General features: G+C 41.8%; 1 protein-coding gene across 1 annotated transcript in view; it reads left to right on the top strand.

Moving 5' to 3' along the window:
• LOC118428981 (potassium voltage-gated channel subfamily H member 1-like) overlaps positions 1-18,424 on the top strand; it is a 98,476-nt gene extending 80,052 nt beyond the window's left edge. The window contains exons 6-16 of the mRNA XM_035839314.1: positions 2,135-2,188; positions 3,737-4,018; positions 4,567-4,680; positions 5,906-6,063; positions 8,065-8,318; positions 8,879-8,970; positions 9,452-9,559; positions 12,619-12,871; positions 13,800-13,996; positions 15,125-15,268; positions 15,801-18,424. Coding sequence (XP_035695207.1) covers positions 2,135-2,188; positions 3,737-4,018; positions 4,567-4,680; positions 5,906-6,063; positions 8,065-8,318; positions 8,879-8,970; positions 9,452-9,559; positions 12,619-12,871; positions 13,800-13,996; positions 15,125-15,268; positions 15,801-16,955 — 2,811 coding nt within the window. The 3' untranslated portion in view covers positions 16,956-18,424. The remainder of the gene's footprint in view (positions 1-2,134; positions 2,189-3,736; positions 4,019-4,566; positions 4,681-5,905; positions 6,064-8,064; positions 8,319-8,878; positions 8,971-9,451; positions 9,560-12,618; positions 12,872-13,799; positions 13,997-15,124; positions 15,269-15,800) is intronic.
• Positions 18,425-23,973: the final 5,549 nt, after the last annotated feature.

Raw genomic sequence — 23,973 nt, 5'->3', positions numbered from 1 at the left:
TGGGACGGCAGGATGGAAGGTTGCTAGCTTGGCGCCTGACTTGGGTCCGAAGATTGGCTAGAAACTTATGTACAGGAAACTGTATAGACAGAAGCAGTGTGTTTAATTCACAATAACTAAAACTAAAAGAACAAAAAAACTACAGAGGGTAGAATCTTCGTCTTGCGGTATTGAAGACGTTTCAAAATGGTACATGCTAGTTTCTCTGCTTAGCATTCAGAAATTTGGGAAGAGTATACTAGTAGTAAATACAGCACAAATGAATACACAACAACGAGTGAACTAGCCCCCTGCTGTAGTGATTGCACGAAACTGTGTGGCCCAGGGCTACAGTAACAGAGATGGGCGCCACGCGTCATAATGCGCCATTTGATGCGGGAAGGACTTTCGGAGGTGTGTGAAATATTCGATTTCTTGTTATATGTTGCACAGACGTCGATACTGTAGAGGATCTCCCATAAAAATAATCAATCAATGTAATGGCGTATGTGCCTGATGGGAAATAGTAACTGAGGCACTGACGAAGATAGCCTGAAGAATCATTCTCAAACTAGTGATAAGTCTTAGCTTTCAAGGCAGTCGCTTTATGGCGTCTTTTGTTATGTCTACCAAAGATCTGAGAGTGCGTGTAAATACTGACCAAAATGCGACTAGTTGCGAATTATAGGCCTTGTGGGAAAACGTTGTGTTTGCGATTTCGGCCATAAAATAGGGTCGGTAGGTAGGGATTCTCTTCTTTTAGTTTTTTTTCGACAAGATACAACAAGTACAGTTTAACAATGCAAAGGTAAAATGCATGCTCAAGACACCCTACCCTGGTATTTTACAAATAATATGTCAATTACACAGGTATACAATTACTAGTATGCAGTTTGTCAACATACACGTATGGGCGGTGTACAGTGTTTGGTGGGTCTGTTGATATCACCTTTTCTGTTGCAAAAGAAATGAGGAGAAAACATGTTGGAAGACAATTCGACAACGTTTTCATCACATACATACTTAATGGAAAACAAATTTGCCTTGCCAGTGTCGTACCCCCCCCCCCCCCTCCAAAATAATTCCATGGGTGGGTCGGCTAAGCGAAAAAAAATTCGTAGGACCTAGAAATCGATCAGTGACGGTAAATCTTATAATAAGACGCACTAATTAAATGTTACCGCTGTATTTAATAATAGATCAGAAATGTTCTTGAGTTTTTTTAGCCAAGATTTTTTGGCGACACCTCAGGGGTGGAGTCGTTAGTATAGCACTGCGATTTAATTCGTTTTTGCAACACTTTGCGGAAACTGTCATTACATACAGGAAGGAACTTTAATATTTGAATATGGAATAGGCGGTACATGTAGTTTGCGTTTTTATATCATATTTTCTATGACAGCTTTTTCATAAATCTCCTCAGGTGTACTGTTCTTCTACCAACTATTGTCAAATACTCTACGTTCGTTCCTTTGCTGTTTGGTGCTTCTTTCCGGTTGTTGTTACCGTGTTTCGTTCTAGAAAGGTAAGAGTTGTCTGACTGCTCTTAATGACCTTTGTCCTGGTTCACTTGTTCGTTTGTTCGTCTGTCCGTTTGTCTTGTCGTTTCAAGCTCCACTGTCGGTCCTGTTTATGTGTGACTGACTGAGCAGTATTCTGCATTGTACATTTATGAGTACTGTAGTCTTCATTCCTTTGTGCAGTCATAGTCTGTGTACTAGACTGACTGACAGTTAAGTAGTATTAGTCGATCCTGTCCAGCTCAGTCCTTTATAAATACACAATTTGAATCTTCCTAAAGTTAACGAATATTGGACTTGAACAAGAGTGAGTCATAAATGATGCTACACAACAAAGTAATCCTTCTATTTCTCTCTCCTCATTGCTGCAAACGGATATCCCTGCCACGTTCACCTGTTACCATTTTGATCTATCTTATTCCCAAAGAAAATTGTCCTTCTCGCGGAAGCGCGCGTTGAATGAAATATTTGGAATCATTTTAAACATTGGCCATTGGAAAACAAGCAAAAAAGACTGCTTTCTAACGGTCGTACGTGCGATCTTCCACTGAATTCTATTACAATTAGAATAACACGTGTAACAAGACTATAACAGATCCCAAGCATTTATGGTCAGTCCGTGTTTTATCCCACAGCGGTTTAGCTTGCGGAGGCTCTCCAGGAGACCATCTGAGCAACCATATTGGCAGGTCTGGTATAAACCATCACTGCCAAAGCTTCAACTTCCATGCTACTTCTTCATCCCGGTTATCCAACTTATATCGTTTGGTTTTCAATCATTTGAGCAACGCGAAATGACTTTAAAACACAGCCTGACGGACACGTTAGTTCACCTTTATCAATGGGGTAACCTATATCCGTTGTTTTTAAAAACAGGGTATTTAGGGATATTCTGTTGATGGGTAGTGGTTTCAAATTCAAACTGCAACATTTTAAAAATTGTAACTTGAAACGACCGTACATCGACTTGATATCCCTAAATGCCCTTTTGGAAAAACAGCGGATATAGGTTACCCTGCGAATAAAAGGTGAACTAGAGTTACATGACTACATGACAGACGGTTTCAACATATGGAATTTTTTGTTCTGTGGGAATTTGCATAATTTTGTTTCATATTTGAAACATATCAAAGGGCAGAAGAAGTGCATCGAAGCTCAAGTTTTTGCAGCGATGACCCGAAAAAGGGTGCTTCCCTATACATCATGCAAGTACTAATACCTAACCATTGCCTCGGCAGCGATGTCGAGGATCGTGTCATGTTATGGTCTGTGCTTCTGCTATGTCTACAGCCTTCTTCCAACAGGCCTTCCCAGCTATACTAACCAGGCTGAACATGTGTGCAAGCGTCAGTGCTTCCCGACACATATATGTATGCCGTGAAAAAAGACTTTTCCCACAACTTTAGATCCCCCAGGAACGTCTTGATACTTTCAAGAACGTTGCTGCAAATCCTCCCCACTGTTCACTACATCAAGAACGCCCCCCCATGTAGATAACAATGTTGTATATATCACTGTATATTACCAGCTCCTTGACATTACGTAGGTCTTTCACGCATCGAAATAAATATCATGAAAAAATACATAATTTGTACAATATAGCCGTCATTACAAAGTTGCGGAGAGCTGTGACAGTCCTATTTATCTGAACCCACTTTCACATCTTCGTAAAAATCTGAAAATAAAATCAGGACCTAATCATTGGTAAATTATATGATGTCGCTCAAGCAGACTTTGTCAGTGACTGAACACATTGCACGAAGAGCCAAATTTCCGGGAATTTCTGGGCCCTGACACGCCCTTGAAAATTGAAATGGTCATGAAAGTTGACATGCCCGGGCCATGTCCATGAATATATGGGGATATCAATGATCTGACACATCGGGCGGGAGATTCCGCTGCACACGGCCCGGACATGTCACGTGTCGTGGGTGTGTCGAGGCCCGGAATTCCCGGAAATTTAAATTTTCTGTGCAATGCCTGAACACTCGGGAATTTGAACGTACCCCTTGTTCAGTGATGTAGTAATAATACCTGTCACCGTGGACGGTCTGTATACAAGCATTGCTTGTCTGTGTACAAGTGACGTCGCTCGTTCTTGATCTACCCAATGCATGGCATTCTTCTGGCTGCATCCTTCACTAATCACTGGCTGATCTTTCTGAGCTGAGACAAAAATAAAACATAATTTATCTGTGGGTTATGAAGCGTTTCTCCTTTTTGATTCCACCTAGCAGATACTGAACTTGAATGCTGACGTGCTCCCGAAGTACAAGCAAGAGACGCCCAAGACTCCACCCCACATCATCCTCCACTACTCCACCTTCAAGGCCGGCTGGGACTGGGTCATCCTCATCCTGACATTTTACACCGCCATCATGGTACCGTACAACGTGGCCTTCAAACTGAAGGACAGGGAGAACATTCCGCTGCTGGTCACGGACAGCATTGTCGACATCGTGTTCCTCATCGACATCGTCCTGAACTTTCACACCACATTCGTGGGGCCTGGTGGAGAGGTAATGCACATGCAACAAAATCATAATTTTCGACCGAATTTTTTCAATCGACAACTGTCTTTGTCAGCTGTCTAATCCAATCGCTGTGAATACGTGCTTTCTACGCAGGGGTGACGTCACCACTGACGTCACATACAGGTTTTCTGAAGTCGGTTGCCAAAGGAGTAAGGTCTATCTAAGTTAGGGCACACGAAAGTTCTCTCAATCTGGCAAGCAGGACGTGGTGGGATTAGGGGTGTGTGGTCGATACCAACTTCAGGCAACATTTGACCCATTGCTGACGTCACACGAGTACAGTAATCACGTGTCCACAGCATTTGCTTCAAAGAGATGACGAAGATAGAGATTCGGTCGCAAATGTCGGTAAATTAGTCTTTGAATTGGAGAACAGTTTAATTCTCATTATTTCATTTACCAAACCAGATAACCCTTATACTAAAAATTAGTGGGTATTGCTTTTGAATCTGTATCCAACCCAAAACTTAAGTTGCAACATGTAAGCAATTTGGTTTTTTTTGACGATGTGTTTTCATCTTTGTCTTTTCCAGGTGGTCTCCGACCCCAAAATCATACGTATGAACTACCTGAAAAGCTGGTTCGTCATAGATCTGCTATCATGCCTACCCTATGACGTCATAAACGCCTTTGATAATGTAGACCCGGTAAGTAGTACATTTCTCTCAAGAAGAACATTTTTCCCTCTCTTCGTATATTAGATTTTTGTTACATTTAGCCTCTTCAAATACCACCATATGTTTCTAAGACGCTGTCTATGTGAAGAGAAAAATGCACGATGCATAATACCACTATGATGCTTCTTTAATGAATATAGCTAGTGCTCAATAGTTAGATATAGGTCCACACGTAACATTAACAGTCATAATATTATTTTTCACAAATCTCTTCGCTTGATTTCTTGGGCACGATTCAGCATTCTAACTAAAGGCCTGTTCACAAGTTCTCCTCCACATTTATGATACATGCACATAAATGAATGGTTGCTGTTTCTAATATCATTTATTTTCCTTTGAGTGCTTATTTCTAAACAAACCAAAATTTTGTGCAAAAGAAGTGAAAGAAATTCTTTTGCAATATTTCGTCAGTGGTTAAAAATATTTTTAGTCACTGGCGAAAGGCAACGGATGCTGTTTGAAATGTCTGACCGTTTGCAAAACTTCATGCAGTTACTTTAATAAATCTTGTATTTTGTCTCTTTGTATATGGATATCTAACCTAATATATCTTTTGCTGTTTCGTTAAGAAATTTAAAAGTTATGTTAACCCTAATTCATCTTTATCCGCGGTGTAACCTATATCCGTTGTTTTTAAAAACGAAAATATTGCAATTTCAAAAAACCCAAATATTGCAATTCTTAAAAAAAGAAAATATTCTAGTTTTTGGATATAGGTTTCATCGTCCGTCGACTGACAAAACAGATAATTCTGGTGTAAAAAATAACATGCTGTACACTGCTTTAGAAGGACAACGATCGGGTTAAGCTAAGGGCACGACCCGCCGTACGTGCAAATACATGCTGTCTACGTGCCAAAACGACAATCTTTTGGGATCCGTAAGTGGTAAGTACCGCCTCCGTACGAACTCGCAGGGAATACGACGGGTTTTGGAGCACGCAGACACGCCGTTGAACTTTACGTACAGGTAAAACTTTGTGTTGCCGCTTTGTGCTCCCTCCCTGCTCTTGCCAGTCGTTCCCCACATTTTCAGAAATACGTGGCGGACGTGGCCTCCCGAAAAACGTACGGACAAATTGCACGTACGGCGGGTTGTGCCCTTAGCTTTACCCCGCGTTCCATCTTTTGCTTTTGCGTATGAAGCGATGTTACTTATTTTGACATCTCCACAATGTCGCCCTTACATGCATACAGAGCATCAGTAGTCTGTTCAGTTCGCTGAAAGTGGTCCGGCTGCTGAGGTTAGGCAGGGTCGTGCGGAAGCTGGACCACTACATCGAGTACGGAGCAGCCGTGCTGGTGCTACTGGTCTGCGTGTTTGCTCTCTTCGCTCATTGGTTTGCGTGCGTTTGGTAAGCAATACACCAATACAGGGTTGTAGCCAGCACCTGTCCTTCAGTCCTTTGAAGGAATTTTGCAGCTGGGGACTGAACAAAGTTTCCGTCCCCTGGGACAGACAAAAATTGATATGTAAAGATATAAAAAAAACTGAAACACATGCCATTAAACAGCTTAGTCTACAAGCAAAATTTGCACCTCAAAATGCAGGAAATAGTGTTTCAGAGGGTCTTGATTTAAAAGTTTTCAGGGACCCAGACCCCCTAGAAATTACACGCAACGTCACGCCATGCCTTCGGTGCTCAATAGGATTCCCATTCAAAATCAAGGGGACTGAAAATGATTTCAGGCTGGCTACAACCCTGCACCAATATCAACAAACACGATCGCAAAAATATCAAGCTCATAACATTCCACTTCAAACTTAATACATATAGCGCCACCATCCCACCATAAAATAGACTTATATTCCCCATTGTGGTTGTCGTCCCTTTAGTTCCGACAAGACCGCAACAACTCGCTCATACCTTTCCACGTCAACATCAATTAACACATCAAAATGGCGACACTCCTTCCCATCATACATCAATCCCTTGGGAAACAAAATGGCGCGAAACCAATAAATGCAAACCTGTAGTAACATATCCACACATTCCACATACCTACACATACTGTTTTTATAGCTTGAAAACAAGATATCATCACAGAGTTCTGATTTGATTATGATGGAACTCTTCTTTGCCCATAACATTGAATAAGTAGCTTCAATATGACAACACACGGTTAAAATATGTGAACTCTAAAAACAACATGGTCGCGCCAGGAAGTTGACATCCTCAGTTAAAAGATTTACGCCTCAAAATAGATACAACATAATTCTATTGTAAATCGCAGTGTTAACACTGAATTAGAAACCCAATGTACAACGATAAGACTCGCGGAAGGATATTTGCAGTAATCACGCCTTTTGGCATCTAGTTCGCACTTGTTCACGACATTTTGCAATAATTTCGAAATTTTCCAAAACCATTTTATGTCGTGTTGGCGAATGTTAGCGAATGCTATATCTTTCGCAAACATAAACGGTCCCTTAATGCCAGGATATATCATGATTATCACGGTCTAGCATATTGATGTATGCTCCATAGTAAATACACCAACCATCTGTTTCTAATTGATTCCTGATGCACGTAGAATGAGTTGGCATGCATACCTCATTAACCATAATGTCGCAATGAAAATCCATCACGTAACATCAGTCATCTGTACATAATAGTGATTTGCTCGAAGAAAACCGTTAATGACAATGATTAGGCTATAGGATTCAAGCGATTAGCGCAGGAGACGAACAGTCGTGGTTTTCTGTATAGGAATCATTTCAAAGCCAGATAAAGAAATATTATGTAAACCGGGTCGTTGTCACAGCTAGTGGCTTTTAGGATTTGGGAACCATTTTAGATGGGATCATACTGTCTTTAACTACCCGACATTACGAGGGGTCATAAAAAGTTGAACAGCAAATTGCAAAAATCAAGAATTTCGAAGACATGTTTTATTTTTATGCCAAATTTCAACACTTTCGTTAAAAACAGGAGATACAAGGAAAAAAACGACCACAATTTACGTCAGCTCTTTCAGAACACAAGAGCTATCTTTTACCCCAAAAATTGTGACCATAGCATGTCCAGAGCACTAGACAGCCAGCAGAAACCACTTAAGGTCCCAAAATCTAATAATTTTGATCAAGTTATTGTCACACCCTATTAGCTAACACACTACATAATTATGAAAACAATACATCCAGCCGTTCTTAGATTATCTTGTTCAACAACAGACACAAAACGCTGCCTAAATATAACCTCTGTAACATTTCATGGAGGTAACATGTTATGATGCAAATTACATAACTCTTTGATTCACTTTCGTGCATATTGCCGTTCAACTATAGTCGTTCTTGTAACAGCTTTATTAGTATTCATACCAATAGCTTTATACCCCTATTCCTCTGATACCAGGTACACGATTGGAGACGCCGAGCTCCAATCTAACGTTACCTACGGTTGGCTGAACGAGCTGTCACTGGTGACCAATCAGAGGTTTGTGCGGAGTAACGCCACGGGCCTGTACATCCTGGGCCCGCCGAAACACTCCCTCTACATCACGTCGCTCTACTTCACCATGAGCAGCCTGACCTCGGTCGGGTTCGGTAACGTGTCTGCCAACACAGACGGGGAGAAGATCTTCTCTGTCGCCATGATGATGATAGGATGTAGGTTTTACGATTGGTTATCGTTCGTTTATTGCGCATTTTCACATCATAATTTGCAAGCAGTGAAAGAAAATATGCAGGGGAACCAGAAAACTCCATGTTTTTCGAGGGTAAATTTCCCCTTAACTGTGATTTATCACTTATGTTCACACTAATTAATAATCAAGCATACAAGCATTTGGAAGAAATTGAGAAATAAGCTGAAGACCAAACGAAAGAAAAAAGCAAACGGACATGAACGAAAACCCCAATTGTAATAGTTGGACGCTCAGTCTATCATACTCTCAAACATATATAAATCAAGCCCCTTTAGCTCTGCCCTGCAACTTGCTACGATATATGATAAAAACACAATTGCTTGTCTGCTCCTTTAATTGTATATATGAAAACAATGGTAATAGACAGTCTGGTCCAGGTCATTGATCTTGTTTGTTTAGAGGAGAAGGAGAGGAAGAAGATAACAATGAGTTTCCCTTCTTTGAAGGGAATCGTAATAAACTAAAATTTATATAGAATGAGTTATAGGCACCTGTAATATATTTTAACTTGTGTCTCCACAGCACTGCTCTATGCCACCATCTTTGGTAACGTCACAACTATCTTTCAACAAATGTACTCAGCAACCAATAGGTACCATGAGATGCTAAACCAGGTGAGCCTCAAAACTTACAACTGTTATCTTAGACACTTGCTATTGCATCCATGAACAGTGTTATAAATGTTTATAAATCACAGAATAACAGCACATGACGTTTTGGTGACAATTCTGACTGACCGGTGCACTATATATATGTGGCGTTGTATGTGTAAATACTCTACGACGTTTGGGAACGCATCCGTAAGCAGCGACACCTACTGCTGCAGTACAATGTGAACCAGTCAGAATTACCCTGAGGAAGGTGACAGACGGTCAACGAAACGTCAATGGAATAAAAAAAGATCGCGTAAATGATTGTGTTTGTCACTCTTATGCTATTGCAGTCTGTAACATTTGTGAGCTTATCTTGAAATCAAAGTTGAACACTAATACATGCGTTTTAATATCCTCGTATGTAACCATGATATTCTATATGTACACGTTATATGTTGTGTTTACTTAAAACATCAGATTTATTTCTCCCCATCCTTTGCAGGTTCGAGAGTTTATGAAGATATATCAGGTTCCAAAAGGACTGAGCGAAAGGGTTCTGGATTACATTGTGTCTTCCTGGTCGATGAGCAAGGGCATCGATACCCAGAAGGTCAGTGGTTGGGCCACAAGGTCGCAGAACTCATTTATCTTTCCGCAGCCCGCGGTACATAAAGTAGTGCGACCAGAATTCTTGACTAGAAAGTCGCATATAACAGAAAGGCAGGTGTGGACTTTGCTGTATGGAGTAGGAATTTGTCGGTTTTGAGACTGCATGGTTTGAATTATTTGGGTTCCCCTGCCCGTGAATAAATACGCCTTTTCGGTGTGAGTCGGCTGCAGTTCCATTGGCATCCGTAGAGCGCTGTTTCAGAGAAATGGAGGTGGAGGGGGGGGGGGGTATTGTCAGGTTGTTGGCTGAACTCAAACATATTTGTATTCCTCTAATGTGCACTACAATAATTTGTACCGCATCAAAGCCAGTCACCTTGTGGCCCTTAACTATTAGAAAATCCCTATAGGCCGAAAACTGTTCTGCTGCCACAACTCAAGTAGCACCAGTGGGGCCCCGAATTTTGTTTTGGGACGCCGGCAACTCCCGTAGGTACCTAGGGTTTACTTGGGTTACATGTGTGAGAGATATAATTGACTTCCACATGGGATTTGAATGTCAGACAGAACTCCCTTGTTTGCTGATTTGGTGCAGCTATATGACGTCATGGCCAAGGTGCAATGCCAATCAATATTCACCCACTGAGTAATTAGGCTTCACTCCAGGCGCAAGATTTTTGCATTTCCCACCAACCTTAAGCTTATACTAATGAGCAGATGGTATCCGTCAAGGCAATCTTTCCTATTACAGTTCTGAATAAATAGGGTCTGTGGTTAGGGATTCTCGTATTTTTTTCGTATACATTCGGTTGCAGTGGTCCAACATGTACAGCTTAATAATATGCAAAATCAAAATGCATGAAGACACCAGTATTTTAACATCGTATGTTAATCATGCGGGTATGTTATTACGCTGTGTGTCAATATCAGTGAGACTAGGTTTGGTGGGTATGCGTATATCCCTTTTTCTGTTGCAACAGAAATGAGAAGATGTTGGAAAACGTTTCCATCATAGAAATGTTTAATGAAAAAGTATATGCTCTTTCCAACGATCCCCACTAATGTCATGGACTTAATTACCTCCGTAAGAAAATAGAGGAATATATTTGTCTGTCTGTCTGTCTGTGTATCTGGATAGTGGTCTGCATAACTTTAGAATCTCTTCATGGATTGTAATGATATTTGGTGTGTGGGTAGGTGTTTGGAAGACGAGGGTCGATGGCGATTTGGGCCCTCTGATGTGTTGCCCTGGTACTGCAGTAGAGCTTCCGTTTTTTTGTATCTTTTGTATCCTGGACATGCTGTGGTGTAGATTTTTGGGTGGCAGATAGCTCCTAATGTAAGGAAGATGTGATAAAGGTTTGCCCCCCCCCCCTCCCGCAACAACTTGCACTGGAAATGTAGGGACGGCTTTGTTAAAATCATTCGCCAACAGCCTTTTTGATAGATAAAGCGCCCACACACAAATTGTCTAGAGACCAGATATCATTAACAACTGAGTGTCTTTCATGAATTCTGTACTGGATTTCAGCTTTTCCGCAAGGTAAAGTAAACTTCAAGAAGTAAACTTGAGCAACAAAACGCAGAGTATAAAACGTCTTGCATTACGGTTACCGTTAAACGCACATGAATCACAGGTGGTCCTATAAATTATATCTACGGTTACGTTTTGCGATGTATGAATTACAGAGGAGGCCATTTTCTTGACCCATCATGCCATTGGAGTTCCGTTGCTCAAGCAAAAATATCACATTACCAGGACGTGATGGATAACTTGTTGCTACAGGCAAACTGAAGAAATGTCGGAATAGCCTTTCATCTTCTCTTCTCGCCGCCTAATGTAAAGGTGTTAAGTTGTAAAGGGGTTTTCATCAGGCGAAAAACATACGTTGGTAAGCCTTGGAGGCTGTGATTAATATGTGTGACTTTTATGTGCACATGTATGCTGACATTTTTATCATTCCCTCTGGAACTGGTGTAATGTAAAGTTAATAGCAGTTGCAAAGCCGTTTCAGAAGTAATTACATACATATTTACTTCCCGCATATTCCCCTTGAAGGAACCCATAACTTTTTTTTGCCTCCATGAAACGAGGGTATTATAGGGTTATTCAAAAACAAATGTTTTTAACAGGCTATGTTTTTCGCCGAATGGGTTGAAATTTGGCACAAAGGTAAATGCGTATATCCCATTAAAATTAAGATCTCATTTTGTTGTTCAGATTTTTACCTACTGTGATTTTAACTTCCTGCAGTAATTGTAAGTGGGTCAGATCTAGGGAAACCGATCTTCTCACAAACTTCTTAAAGGGGTGTGGTTGTTTTCAAATCAACTCATTTGCTCATAGATATCTGAACAACAAATTGAGATATTTTATGTACACGAAGTTTCACTGGTGTGTCAAGGAAATCTGAGTTTTTGTGTAGTGCATCGCACATGATCGCATTCTGCTGAAGATATACAACTACGAGGACACAGACAAACGAACAGACCAAAGATAACACCTCTCCTTAAATTCGTAGTCTTTCCCATGACCTAGAATTTCTGATTAACGACTAGTCCTGCCACCTCTGACCTGTGCTTCCTGCACTTCCTGACAGTCTTACCGGTTATCTTCTCCCTCACTAGCTGTCACGCACACATAAATCAAAACCAACTCATACGCCAAAAACCATAGACTCCGCATGCCTGATGATAGCATTGCGTGTTAATTTGCTGCAGTGAAACAACAGCAGCACATTTAGCACCAAGGACGGGGCTGTAACAAACCTTTCTTGACTTATTTTTTCACAAAATCAAACAAATTTGGCCCCTACAGTACAAACCTACACGGATTACTCCGGAAGGTCCGCTGCAGTAACGTAACAAGCCTCAAGGGGGAATTTAATCCAAAGCAAGACCTACTCACACACCAAATACTAAAACAATCCATCCAGGCATGTTCTCTAGTTTTCTTGTGGACCACGGACAGACATCGTCCTTACAAACAAACAGCGCTAGCAGTCACTACAATACATGTGTTTTACGGAGGTAACTAAAGTATTACATTCTACTCTACAGGTGCTTGAAATCTGCCCTAAGGACATCAAGGCGGACATCTGCGTCCACCTGAACAGAAAAGTGTTCAATGAGCACCCAGCCTTCCGCCTGGCGAGTGACGGGTGCCTGCGTGCCCTGGCCATGCAGTTTACCACTAGCCACTCCGCACCGGGGGACCTGCTCTTCCACTCCGGCGAGAGCATCGACGCACTCTGCTTCATTGTATCGGGGTCACTGGAGGTCATCCAGGACGACGAGGTTGTTGCAATCCTTGGTGAGTGACGTCATGTCCGAGTCCATACTAAGCTCTTTCGCACATTCGAGTACGCATGCGTGGCGACAGGAATTGTGGGTTATATGTAAAAGGTGAGGGCCTCTGAGATAAAACGGCTGGACATTGTTATGCAAATCGAGACAATCTTTAACTGTTTACAAGTCAGGGGCCTTCACCTTTGACATATTACCCACAATTATTGTGGCCACACATGCGTACACGAGCTTATTTACGAGTTTAGTTATGCACACGTCACTCCACCATGTACAACCGAAAAATAACCTTCTTGGTCATCAGTATTACTAACTACGATCTGACGATAACGCACTTTCCACATACAATTTCTATTTCACTAGTGAGGAAAAGAAAGACACTGGCGATCTGCATTTGATATCCACGTCGTCCAATTTCTCCTCTGAAAATATCTTATCACATATCTACTTAAACCGATTAGAAATCTATCCTCTTAATATACAATATGGCATTGAAATAGAGAAGATCTACTTTAGACGTAAGAAGGATGATTTGATGAAAATTCTCCTATGTCCCAATTCTTTTATCTGCCTAGGACATCGTCGACATGAAATTTACTTATTGCAAAGGCAAACAGGAACAAACTTTTAAATTGAGGTACACGAAGAGATTGCAGGGGGGCGGGATCTATGTGGGTCCTACCTAAACCTTGTTGAGTTCTCTTTCAAAGTTTGTAACAAAACTGGCTCCTTCAGTTTAAAAGAGCCGATACGGGGTCCAAAACCTACAACTCTTTTTCTCTACCCAAGCGCTATCTACCACTCTACAATCACAATCTTATGTAGACAGCTATCACGTGATTTAGAAAGCCATGTTGTGTCTATCAAACATATGACAATGGGTGGATGCCAATGAAATACTTACTTGTGATCCCAAATGTTCTCTTCACCTGCAGGCAAAGGCGACGTTTTCGGGGACAACTTCTGGAAGGAGCCTACGCTAGGCCAGTCATGCGCAAACGTGCGAGCACTTACGTATTGCGACTTACACGTCATCAAGCGCGATGGACTCATGCAAGTGCTGGAATTCTACACGGCCTTCGCAAACTCGTTTTCCAGAAACCTCGTGCTCACTTACAACCTCAGACACAGGGTAGGTAAACTTAGGTTTTCGAGAAAGTGTCTTCCAATCGAACAAATGTCTGCTTTATACTTAAAATGCTTTCAATTCAGTACTAAGTGCTATCCAACACAGTAGAATGACACATAAAATGTCAACGGTGTCAACGGTCTCTGACTTACAATGATCATCGGGATATGTGACGTCATAAGTGGATCAAAGGTGCCCAAAGTCGATACCTACCGCCGTCCTGGCACTTGGGTCGACAAGTGCTGTTGTAAACTTTTACGCCTCTTGTGTTAAGTGTTGGATATGGCAGTAAGCAAACTTGAATACTTTTAGTAAGTATAATACCAACACGTATGAGCTTTCGTTTTATAAACGTCTTTTTCTTTACATGCCAGTCTATAAAATGTTGTAGAGCAGTGAGGACTGTTCCAGTAGAATTTTCAGCATTTCTTGTGCAATGTCACGGTCACATTTTAAAAAAGGGGCCCCTCCGGGTAGTTGATGAGTTCTTTTTTCTGCACTTTCGATGGGTTATCCAAAGTGACCCCATGGGACCCCATGTGGCTACCTGGCTATTTTGGGGGAACGGACGGGCCCCAGGATTTTTCAACTCGCAGTTAAAATCTTGACGCCGTGATCGCCATAACGCTGAGAGGTATTCCCGGTAGTCCAACGGGACCAATTTGTGACTTCGGAGCCCGGCCGGAGCTGCAACCCCCCAACCGGGGCCCGGCCGGGCTGATTGTGGAAACGAAAAATTGAAATGCATACTTAGAGATGTACACAAATAACGCCCTCGATATTCTCTTTACGTCTTTGCAGTTTGGTGTCTTATATATCTTACTTTTTGTTCCCGAAAGCTTCCCGGCCGAGCCCCGGTTTGTAAATGTGACGTAGGCCTAAATGGGACCTAGCCTAAGATTACAAAGCACAATGTATTTGACATTTATGCCATTACCATGAAGCGAGAGGAAGTCGAATGTCCTAGAATATGTTAGACGTATATATGCACATATAGATTTGTATGATTCCTTCCACTGTTTCATATATATGATTGTTACCATGTGACCTTTACGTAGCCCAGTGGGGCAAAAATGTGCAATAAGTGTCTTCTTCAATTAAACTGTTCCTTCCCTTCCCCTCCCACAACAGCTCGTGTTTAGAAAGATTGCGGATGTAAAACGCGAAAGGGAGGAGATGGAGAGGCGAAAGAATGAGCCTCCTCTGGATCTGCCATCCAATCACCCCGTTAGGAAGCTATTCTCCAGGTTCAGGAAAGGCCTTGGTGACGTACAGGTAAGAGAGGTTAATTTACAGGTCGTTTCGCTACATGGTCAATTCGCCACATGGTCAATTCGCCGCAAGATCAGGTCGTTTCGCCACATTTGAATGCTATTGTCACTGATGCAATTGTTGCGCAATAAACCATCTATCTATCTATCTATCTTTCTTCAAATAGCCTAAGAGCATTAGAAATCGACTTTCTACTATCACTTACGTGTTTATAAATATCACCTGTTAAGCCATTCAAAAATTTCGTACGGGGGTATCTCATTGTGTTGGCTACAACAGTTGCGAAATTTTCGCCAATTTTTTATTGCGGTCACACTGACGTGCGACACATGGGTAAAAAAAACATGACCTCTACAAACAAAATGGCCGCACCCGGAATGTCACATTCCCAGTTTCTGCCCTAAATTATATGCAAAACTTTGTTGGAAATTACAATGTTGTCATGGATGCAATATCAAAGTTTAACATATTTAACAACAATTCAGACCATACTGAAATCCTATCAACTTTTTCCTACCCAAATGTGTGAACACAGGAAAAACCCAACGAAGACATTGAGAGGGCCGACAGTGACAGCGAAGGAAATTCTCGGCCGAATACCAGAGTCATCAAGGTGACCGAAGGCAACAATTCAATAGATGGGTTACCGCGTCCCTCTAGTAGTAGTAACAACAACCAGAATCCGTCACATAATGGCGAGAGGGACAAGATGTCCGGCGGCAAAGTCAGTGCCTGGGGCAAATCCTCCAAAACTCCCAACGGGGAGACCGGGAAACAAAAGCAAGGTGACACTAGCCGGCAAAACACCCTGAGGGTGCAGACTGAGCAGAAGCACAAGGGTAGCATGTGGGGTAGGATGAAACGTGGAGAGTCTGCCGAGGACAGACGCGGGAATTCCTCGTCAGGAGGCAACAACAACCCTACCACTAATCTGAGAAAAACGGACTCCACGGATAGTGGGATTTTACGCAGCGACTTGAAGTTAGACACGTTGGTAGACTCTCCATCCGCGGAGAGAATAGCTCTGTCTCCCAATGCTTCTCCAGAGAAACTTATTCAGTGCCTGTGCGGAATCAGGCAGGAGCTGAGGAACGAGGTGGAGTGTCTGAATATCAAAATGGCAAAAATAGACGAAAAGATTCAGGATATCTTGAGGTGGATGACCGTTGACAACTCTGGTGGTACCTCTGGTGGTACCACTCCAGAGGGGAACCACGGTTCATCTAGAACAAACACAAATGTACCCAGTGTACCAAAGAGGACTATAGTCACCGCAGAGATTTCTCCCATTAACGAGAAAATGTCCTCGCCGGAAAGGAGGTTTTCAGAGAGCGGAACTGCTCCCAGGTCTCCCAACGAGCTGTCCTTGCCGTACACGGACGAGAGCGGGAGGCGTCACTCGGCGTCCTCTCTCGTCCCTGGGCGAGGAGACGATCCCGATCAACCCCATGAGAGACCAAGGAGCGGTTCGTCGCCATCCGTGACCCCCGAGGTTAGGCTCAACTTACCTGAACCGAGAGTTGTCATTTCTGCACCCGGGGAGGAGACGCCGAGGTCAGGGTCGCCCGTTCCCACGATGGCCCTGGATAGGGACTTCGTAAGGGCGGGTATTCGGGACTTCAGTAGGAGTGGTGAGGCCGACTGCCCCACCATAGCAGAGAACAAAGACGACATGGACATCAAGCTGTAGATAATTCATCTCAGCTGCGAATCGAGAACTTTGGTTTGGTCATGAACTTCTGAGTGACTAGAACTCATCACAAGTGTTTTTCCTCGCCAGAAGTGAGACTGCTGACGACACTTGTTGGCGAATGTGCCTATGGATTGTTTGTTTGCTTGCTTGGCGGGAAAAGCCAAGAGTGTAAAAAAAAGAACGCTTGCAGGCCAAGAGGATTTTATCTGATTCGTTTCCTATTTACAGAAGAGAAGGCCTAGGGTAGTTGATATGGAATAGATTTTATGAACTTAACAACGACATTTTGAGAGAAACTGAATCAGGAAGACTGACCGTGACAATTGACAATATAAGTTCGTGTGTATTGAAGAGATATCATCAATGGAAAACAAATGGGCCACTCGGACAAAATTTTGGAAGGATGCTACAAACAGATCTGTGCTTCGAGACACTGTTATAAGTTACTTACCATGATACGACAACTATGAAGACCTGATACAAGCAATACAAAAAGTCCTGAAGTTCTGCTGGAAATGGTGGAGGCGTGCGTTCCTGTGTTCCTGTGCAGACATGTGTTCTAGCTACATACGTTACAGTGCAGGCATGTGTTCTAGCTACATGTGTTCATGTACAGGCATGTGTTCTAGCTACACATGTTCCTGTACAGGCATGTGTTCTAGCTACACATGTTCCTGTACAGGCATGTGTTCTAGCTACATGTGTTCCTGTACATGCATGTGTTCTAGCTACATGTGTTCCTGTACAGGCATGTGTTCTAGCTACATGTGTTCCTTTGCAGGCATGTGTTCTAGCTACATGTGTTCCTTTGCAGGCATGTGTGCTAGCTACATGTGTTCCTGTACAGGCATGTGTGCTAGCTACATGTGTTCCTGTACAGGCATGTGTTCTGGCTACATGTGTCCCTGTGCAGGCATGCGTTCTAGCTACATGTGTTCCTGTGCAGGTATGTGTTCTAGCTACACGCTACATGATGCACTGATTATGCCATCCAACAAACCTATGGCGAGGGTGTCTATATGAACAGATAACAAAACACAAGTTTTGTCAAAGCTAGAACAACAAATGTTTCATACCAAAAGGACCGACGAGCAAAATAAAAACAGAAACAGAAGAAGTCTGTATAATAGGCATGCGATGCATTTACATAGTATTCCACAGTCTTGTCGAAAGAAAACGCTGATCATTGAGATAATTATCTCTTCTAGGTCACGTACGTCGCGCGATTGTCGTACGATTTTGATGCCATAGAACTTTCAAGCAGGCTGTCACAGAACCAGCCACCGACAAGTATCTAAGACAGCATTTTGTGTAGCAAGACAGCTATACTTTGCAGGGCACATGCATGGCTGTTCATACCAATGCTAGCGATCGTACGATGATCGCTTGATATATGTGACCTCGCCCGGAGTGACACCCCCGCCATATGTATTGTATGAGCATACCTCATAGTATCATGTTGACTGTTGAACCTTTTTGCACACAGCAGACAGATAGTGAAGAAATACACTGATATAGATAGTATATTATTACAGCCATGTGACGCCTGCAATACGCATGCCACAGTCACATAGGCTCAGTTTTGATAATAACAAACAGCAGTTAGGGAAATCTTTTCAACAGCCTATAACAAGCACTACATGTAGACTAAAAGGTTCACCCAGTACACGCCAATTGTTACAGTAGGTAAAATAGAAATATTATCACCCGATATTCTCAGTTTACTCCAGAGTAACGACACAAACGTCATTTTGTGAAGTGGTTAATAACTCCTAAGATTTTGATTTGCAATACACTTCAGATATGCTGCAATAAAAAAAATATATTAGGTTCTTGGCATACTGAAATGAAGTGTAGTAACAAAAGTGGTTTTATGATTTGCCCCAAAGTTCAAGCTATATGTTAAGTTAGCTATATTTCATTGGTCAAAAGGTGGGCCAATTCAAAGCCGTAGAATGTATTATACAGCCTTCGTAGGTGCCATAGATTCTATTCCTTGTTTGCCCTGTCAAAATGTATTACTTAAGATTCCATGCAGGACCAGATGCCCTCGTTCTTTCCGTTGGAAGCGACAGGAATTGTGGGTAATATGTCAAAGGTGCAGGCCCCTGACTTGTAAACATTTCTCATCCCGACCATGGTCTTAATTTGCATAACAATGTCCAGACGCAATTTGTTTATGTCTCGGGGTCTTCACCTTTGACATATTACCCAAAATTCAATTCGCTGCGAATGCTTACTCGGAATGGTGAAGAAGCTTATTACATACTTACTAACAATTTTGCCGACGCCACAGGGGCGGAGACTGCTTCATTGCTGTTGTTTATATTTCTTTCTTCGCGTTGGCACTAAACATATGCAATCGTTACTGACAGTGACTGTTACAGACTATTAGGTCTCGCCTTATTTCCAATGTGCACTTGATCAATGAATTGAGGATCATGACGGAAAAAAATCTCAGAAGAACACACTTTCTTGTAGTAACACTGTCAGTGGTGTCCAAGTGATTTCAAAACATCTGAGTGTAAAATCACTTCCATCTTTGTAGCTACCCACATATGAATTTAGATGGTTGTCCTTGTTTGCTTTATAGCTGCATGCTGAGTCAATATCTTCTCTGGGCCCACTATTACAGAATCTTTCATTCCAGGCAACATTTCCATTCATTGTAAAAATTACCAGGAGTTTTTTTTAGCCCCGACGATATAATCAGCGTGAGATACATGTCTGTCGATGTCATTGTATTTCTATTTTTGCTGAAACAGTCTGTTCATTTATACGAGCCAGCTATCATTTAGGATCAGTCTTGAAGACAAAAAGCTTTGAAATTCAATATCTGGGCCATTTTCATGGGGTTTAGTTTTGATACGTTCAGTGATAAAGAGTACGTAGCTCTGGCATCATTGTTGAGTTGTTTCATGTGTGGACTATGCTGATGGACATTGTCTATCTTTATAATTGCTGCAAAGTGTGCTGACGTCAAAGAAAGATGTGTTGACGACACGGCCCAATGTGTGTTGACCTCACAGCTCCGTGTGTTGGCCTGAGAAACCAAACCCTTGATTTTTCACGGATTTGGTATTTGTAATTGATACATTTTCTAGTCAATGTTCTGTGGTCATTTCTAGATCCAAAAGTGAGTTGTTTGACGTTCTTTTGGTCTAGCGTCGATCGACTGTTTTTATGATTATCAAAGTAAAGTTGCGACCACTTGTAAATGGTAAAATGTGGTCGCTGCACAATATTCATACTTCTGTAAAGAGAATTAGTTGTACATTTGTTGGCAAACGAGAAGACTTTCTTACATATGATCTGCATATTATTACCGCCCTAATATCTCAGTTTTTGAGAGCTACATGTACTAGATGAAGCAATATTCGCATACAGATGACAAAATTTTGTATAGATGAGATATATATCTAATAGTATATCTATATCGATATATAAATGAATTATGATTAGATAGATAGAATTTGCAGCTTGAGAGAGAAAGGCAAGAAGTTGTCACGAAGACCACGTGGTTGGATCGAGTAAAACGTACCACTTATTACAAGTACTTTTGGAATGCTTTGCTGCAAACAATATTAATTTTGGTAATACGGTTATTTCATGTAGATACCACATACTAGATGAACTATACCGGCATTGAACCCTCCATTGGGGGTACGTCCGAAAACTTGAGAATGATACGTTGCATTTCGACAAAACGGTACGATTCTAACCAAAAGGAAGGAACATATTGAAATTTAGTCTGTCTTATAGTAGAAACCATTTTGGATCAAAGTTATGAACTATAATTTCCAACACAACAATTGGACTTACCCAAATCCAACTCCATTCTTCGTCAAGGAATAAACAGTCCACTTCTATGACGTCATATTATGTAAATAGAACACGTGACTCGGTGATGACGTCATATTATGTAAATAGAACACGTGACTCGGTGAGCAGTGGACCGTAATTTGCAGAAGGCCTATGGCGCCCCCCGTCTCTGTTTAAAGATGGTCGTAAAGCCTTCCTCATCGAGTCACGTGTTCCATCAGTATAACGTGACGTCACAGAAGCAGTGAGATCGTTCATTCCTTGACAAAGACTGGAGTTCGCAGTCGAAACTTCAAGCAAGTTCAATTTTCATGATGGAAATTACAGTCTAACTTTATCAATCCAGTAATTGAGAAACATATTTTGTATCCGCAGATCTAGAAAACATTATTTTGCCCATCGTGTAAGTTTCTAGTCAAGGGTTTATCAAATCCACGACTTCGCCGAAAATGAATGGTCTCTATGGTTAATATTTCTAGACAAAATTCAGACAGAAAAACATGTCCCAAAGAAGACCATATGACTTGTCTAGAAACATTCTATGTTGAATTTGTATGTTGCATGGCTTAGTGAGCACACAGGATGTGTGATGACAACCCTCTTACTTGATCGTATCAACTTGTACATATTTTATAAAGACATGTAATGAATAAACGAGTGAGGATTTCTTTTAGATAACAGTGTGAGAGTGTGTCTTTCTTTACATTCATCCACAAAAAGTATTCTATATAAATATAAATATATATATAGTTATAGTTATGTAAAGCCATGTTACATGGTGGAGAGACCTTTCACTTATTACGTTAGGTTGCACAAGGCGGCCCGGCCGGTTTCAGTCCTGTGCGTTCATTGGTTTATTCGATGACAAGCATAGACTTTCGGCCAATCGAAAAGCTGTAAAGCTTTCACAGCAAAAGGCTTTGTCATCTGTGCTTTCATTGGATCCGGGTTTGAGCAAGCGTTTTGCTGATAGGTTCACATGTGACGTGTCCCTGAGAAAAGCCTTTTTTGTGGCCAATAAAAAAGCTGGAAACGTAGAGAGCATGGTACAGCCCCAGCTTTTCCTGCGTTTTGAAAGAATATCTGTATCTGTTCGACTTAAAGAGTTGTAAGGATTCGTTGTTCATAGGAATCTCCTTACCTGGTAAGTTGGTAACTATGCCATCGTGAGCTCGCTGATATCTCTACGGTGCTAGCAGTGTAGCCCGCCCGCCCAGTTCATAAGCACAATCCGTGGAAAATTTAGCGGGATTGATTTCAAATATGGACGGCGATAACTCGAAAGGCTTGCTGCAAAGACAGTCTGCCCTGAAACAGACCTATGTGTCCTAGTAGATTGGGTCTGGTAAAATATCCAAAATTGACCAGTGGAGAATGGGTCAGAAACCAGGTTAGAAACCTTGACCACTTTCTGGACATCGTCAATACAACAATATCCAGGATGCCAGACTGTTTCCATTTCGCCTACACAGGCCAACTGAGTTGGACCCTGATAACTGCACGATAGATATTATTGCGATTGGGCTGGGGCCTGAAATCCAGGCTAATCTACGTGATAACTCCAGCCCACGTAACACTCTGGTAGCCTCTTTTGCAGACTTTTGGAAAGCGCTGGTTCGTGATTTTTAACATAGCCTATTAAGATATTAAAGTAGTAGTAGACTGGTTTATTGTTTTCAAGAATATGACAAAGTAAAAGCAGCCTTGCGACCTTAGTTAGCAGCTGAATTGCAACGCTTGACAATTTTTTTTACAGTATTGTTACACAAGTACGTTTAACAAATGCAAGGAGTACAAAAAATTACATATTCAAAATACATACTAGTACGGCACAATTGTCTATTTACAAAAATTGTTGTAAAGCTTAATTAAGGTTCTCAATGCTGAAAATGGAGTTTTGGTGCACTTATGGGGCGAAATCGGTTATTTTTTAGGAGAGTACTCGGGGCAAAACTCCCTTTCTCAGCATAGAGTAATCTCCAAGCATGCCGATCCTAAGGTGCCATGAAAGATAATAAGATAGTATCAAAGCGGGCAAAGGCGTATAGCCGGCCAAATGACACCGATAGCATACACACTCCTAGACCAGCTTCACTCCTCTGCCAGCTTTTGATACTGTCTTATGGATATGCTACCGTAGGATCTGCTTAGAGACCTTTGATAGCCCATGTTGAAAATCACGAACCAGCGCTCCCCTAGAAAATAGACCCCGCCGGTCCAGACGTCTGCGAAGGAGGCTACGCTTCTGGCGTATCGACCGAGTCGGTGCAAATTTACGGCGAGGCATTAACTGGTGCACATAATCAATGTTGATACCCGCGGTTGTCGTCTGTAGTCCCAACGGACAGATTGTGGAGATGATTGCGCGGGCTTAGCTCGGAGCAAAGTGTCGTGTTTTACGATCGCACGGTGATGTCCACGGACGGGTTTGGTGTTTCCCTGCGACCACAAGCACACAGTTTCCAAGACAGGAAAGATACGAGTGATGCGACACCATTCGTTTGCCTGAGAAACTGCAGTTCCATCTCAAGGCACAGAGAAAATTTGGACACTTGATTAAATCACAGTGTTAGTAATTTTTCTGAATGATAAATACCAAATTTAATGAGCTAAAAGTTTCTCCTGCAACAGACGGTGCATAGAGCGGCGCCCTTCTTCAATTCGTTTCAGTAGCCCTGGGCCACACAACTTTGTGCAATCACTACAGATGGGGTTGGTTTACAGGTAGTTGTGTGTTTTCAACTTCCATACACTTTCCCAAATGCTGAGTGCTAAGCAGAGAAAGCATTAGGTATCATTTTTAAAGTCTTTGGTATGACTCGGCCGGGGATCGAACTCACGACCTACCAAATGAAAGGCGAACACTCTGCCTACAAAGCCATTGCACTGGTCATTTAATGAGAGAGAGGGTGAGAAACAAGATGGGTAGAAAAGAAGATGATGTCAAGATTTTCAGTAAGAAGCTATGAGGAAAATGTCTAATAGGCACGGAAAAATGAAAACTCCAGTATCCAATAACGAAGATGAAAACATATAGTTGATGATACCAGAGTAAACCCCCTGCGGTGAACTGTATATCCCTTTAAGAAAGATAAGAATATGATACTTATCTCTTCGATATCCTGTCGATGATAAATGTACCCGAAATATTGAAAATATACTTTGGTCATAAATCACCCTACAAGTTATGTCA

Source organism: Branchiostoma floridae, chromosome 1 (genome assembly GCF_000003815.2).
Source record: "Branchiostoma floridae strain S238N-H82 chromosome 1, Bfl_VNyyK, whole genome shotgun sequence".
NCBI lineage: Eukaryota > Metazoa > Chordata > Leptocardii > Amphioxiformes > Branchiostomatidae > Branchiostoma > Branchiostoma floridae.
This window is presented reverse-complemented; position numbering and strand designations above follow the sequence as displayed.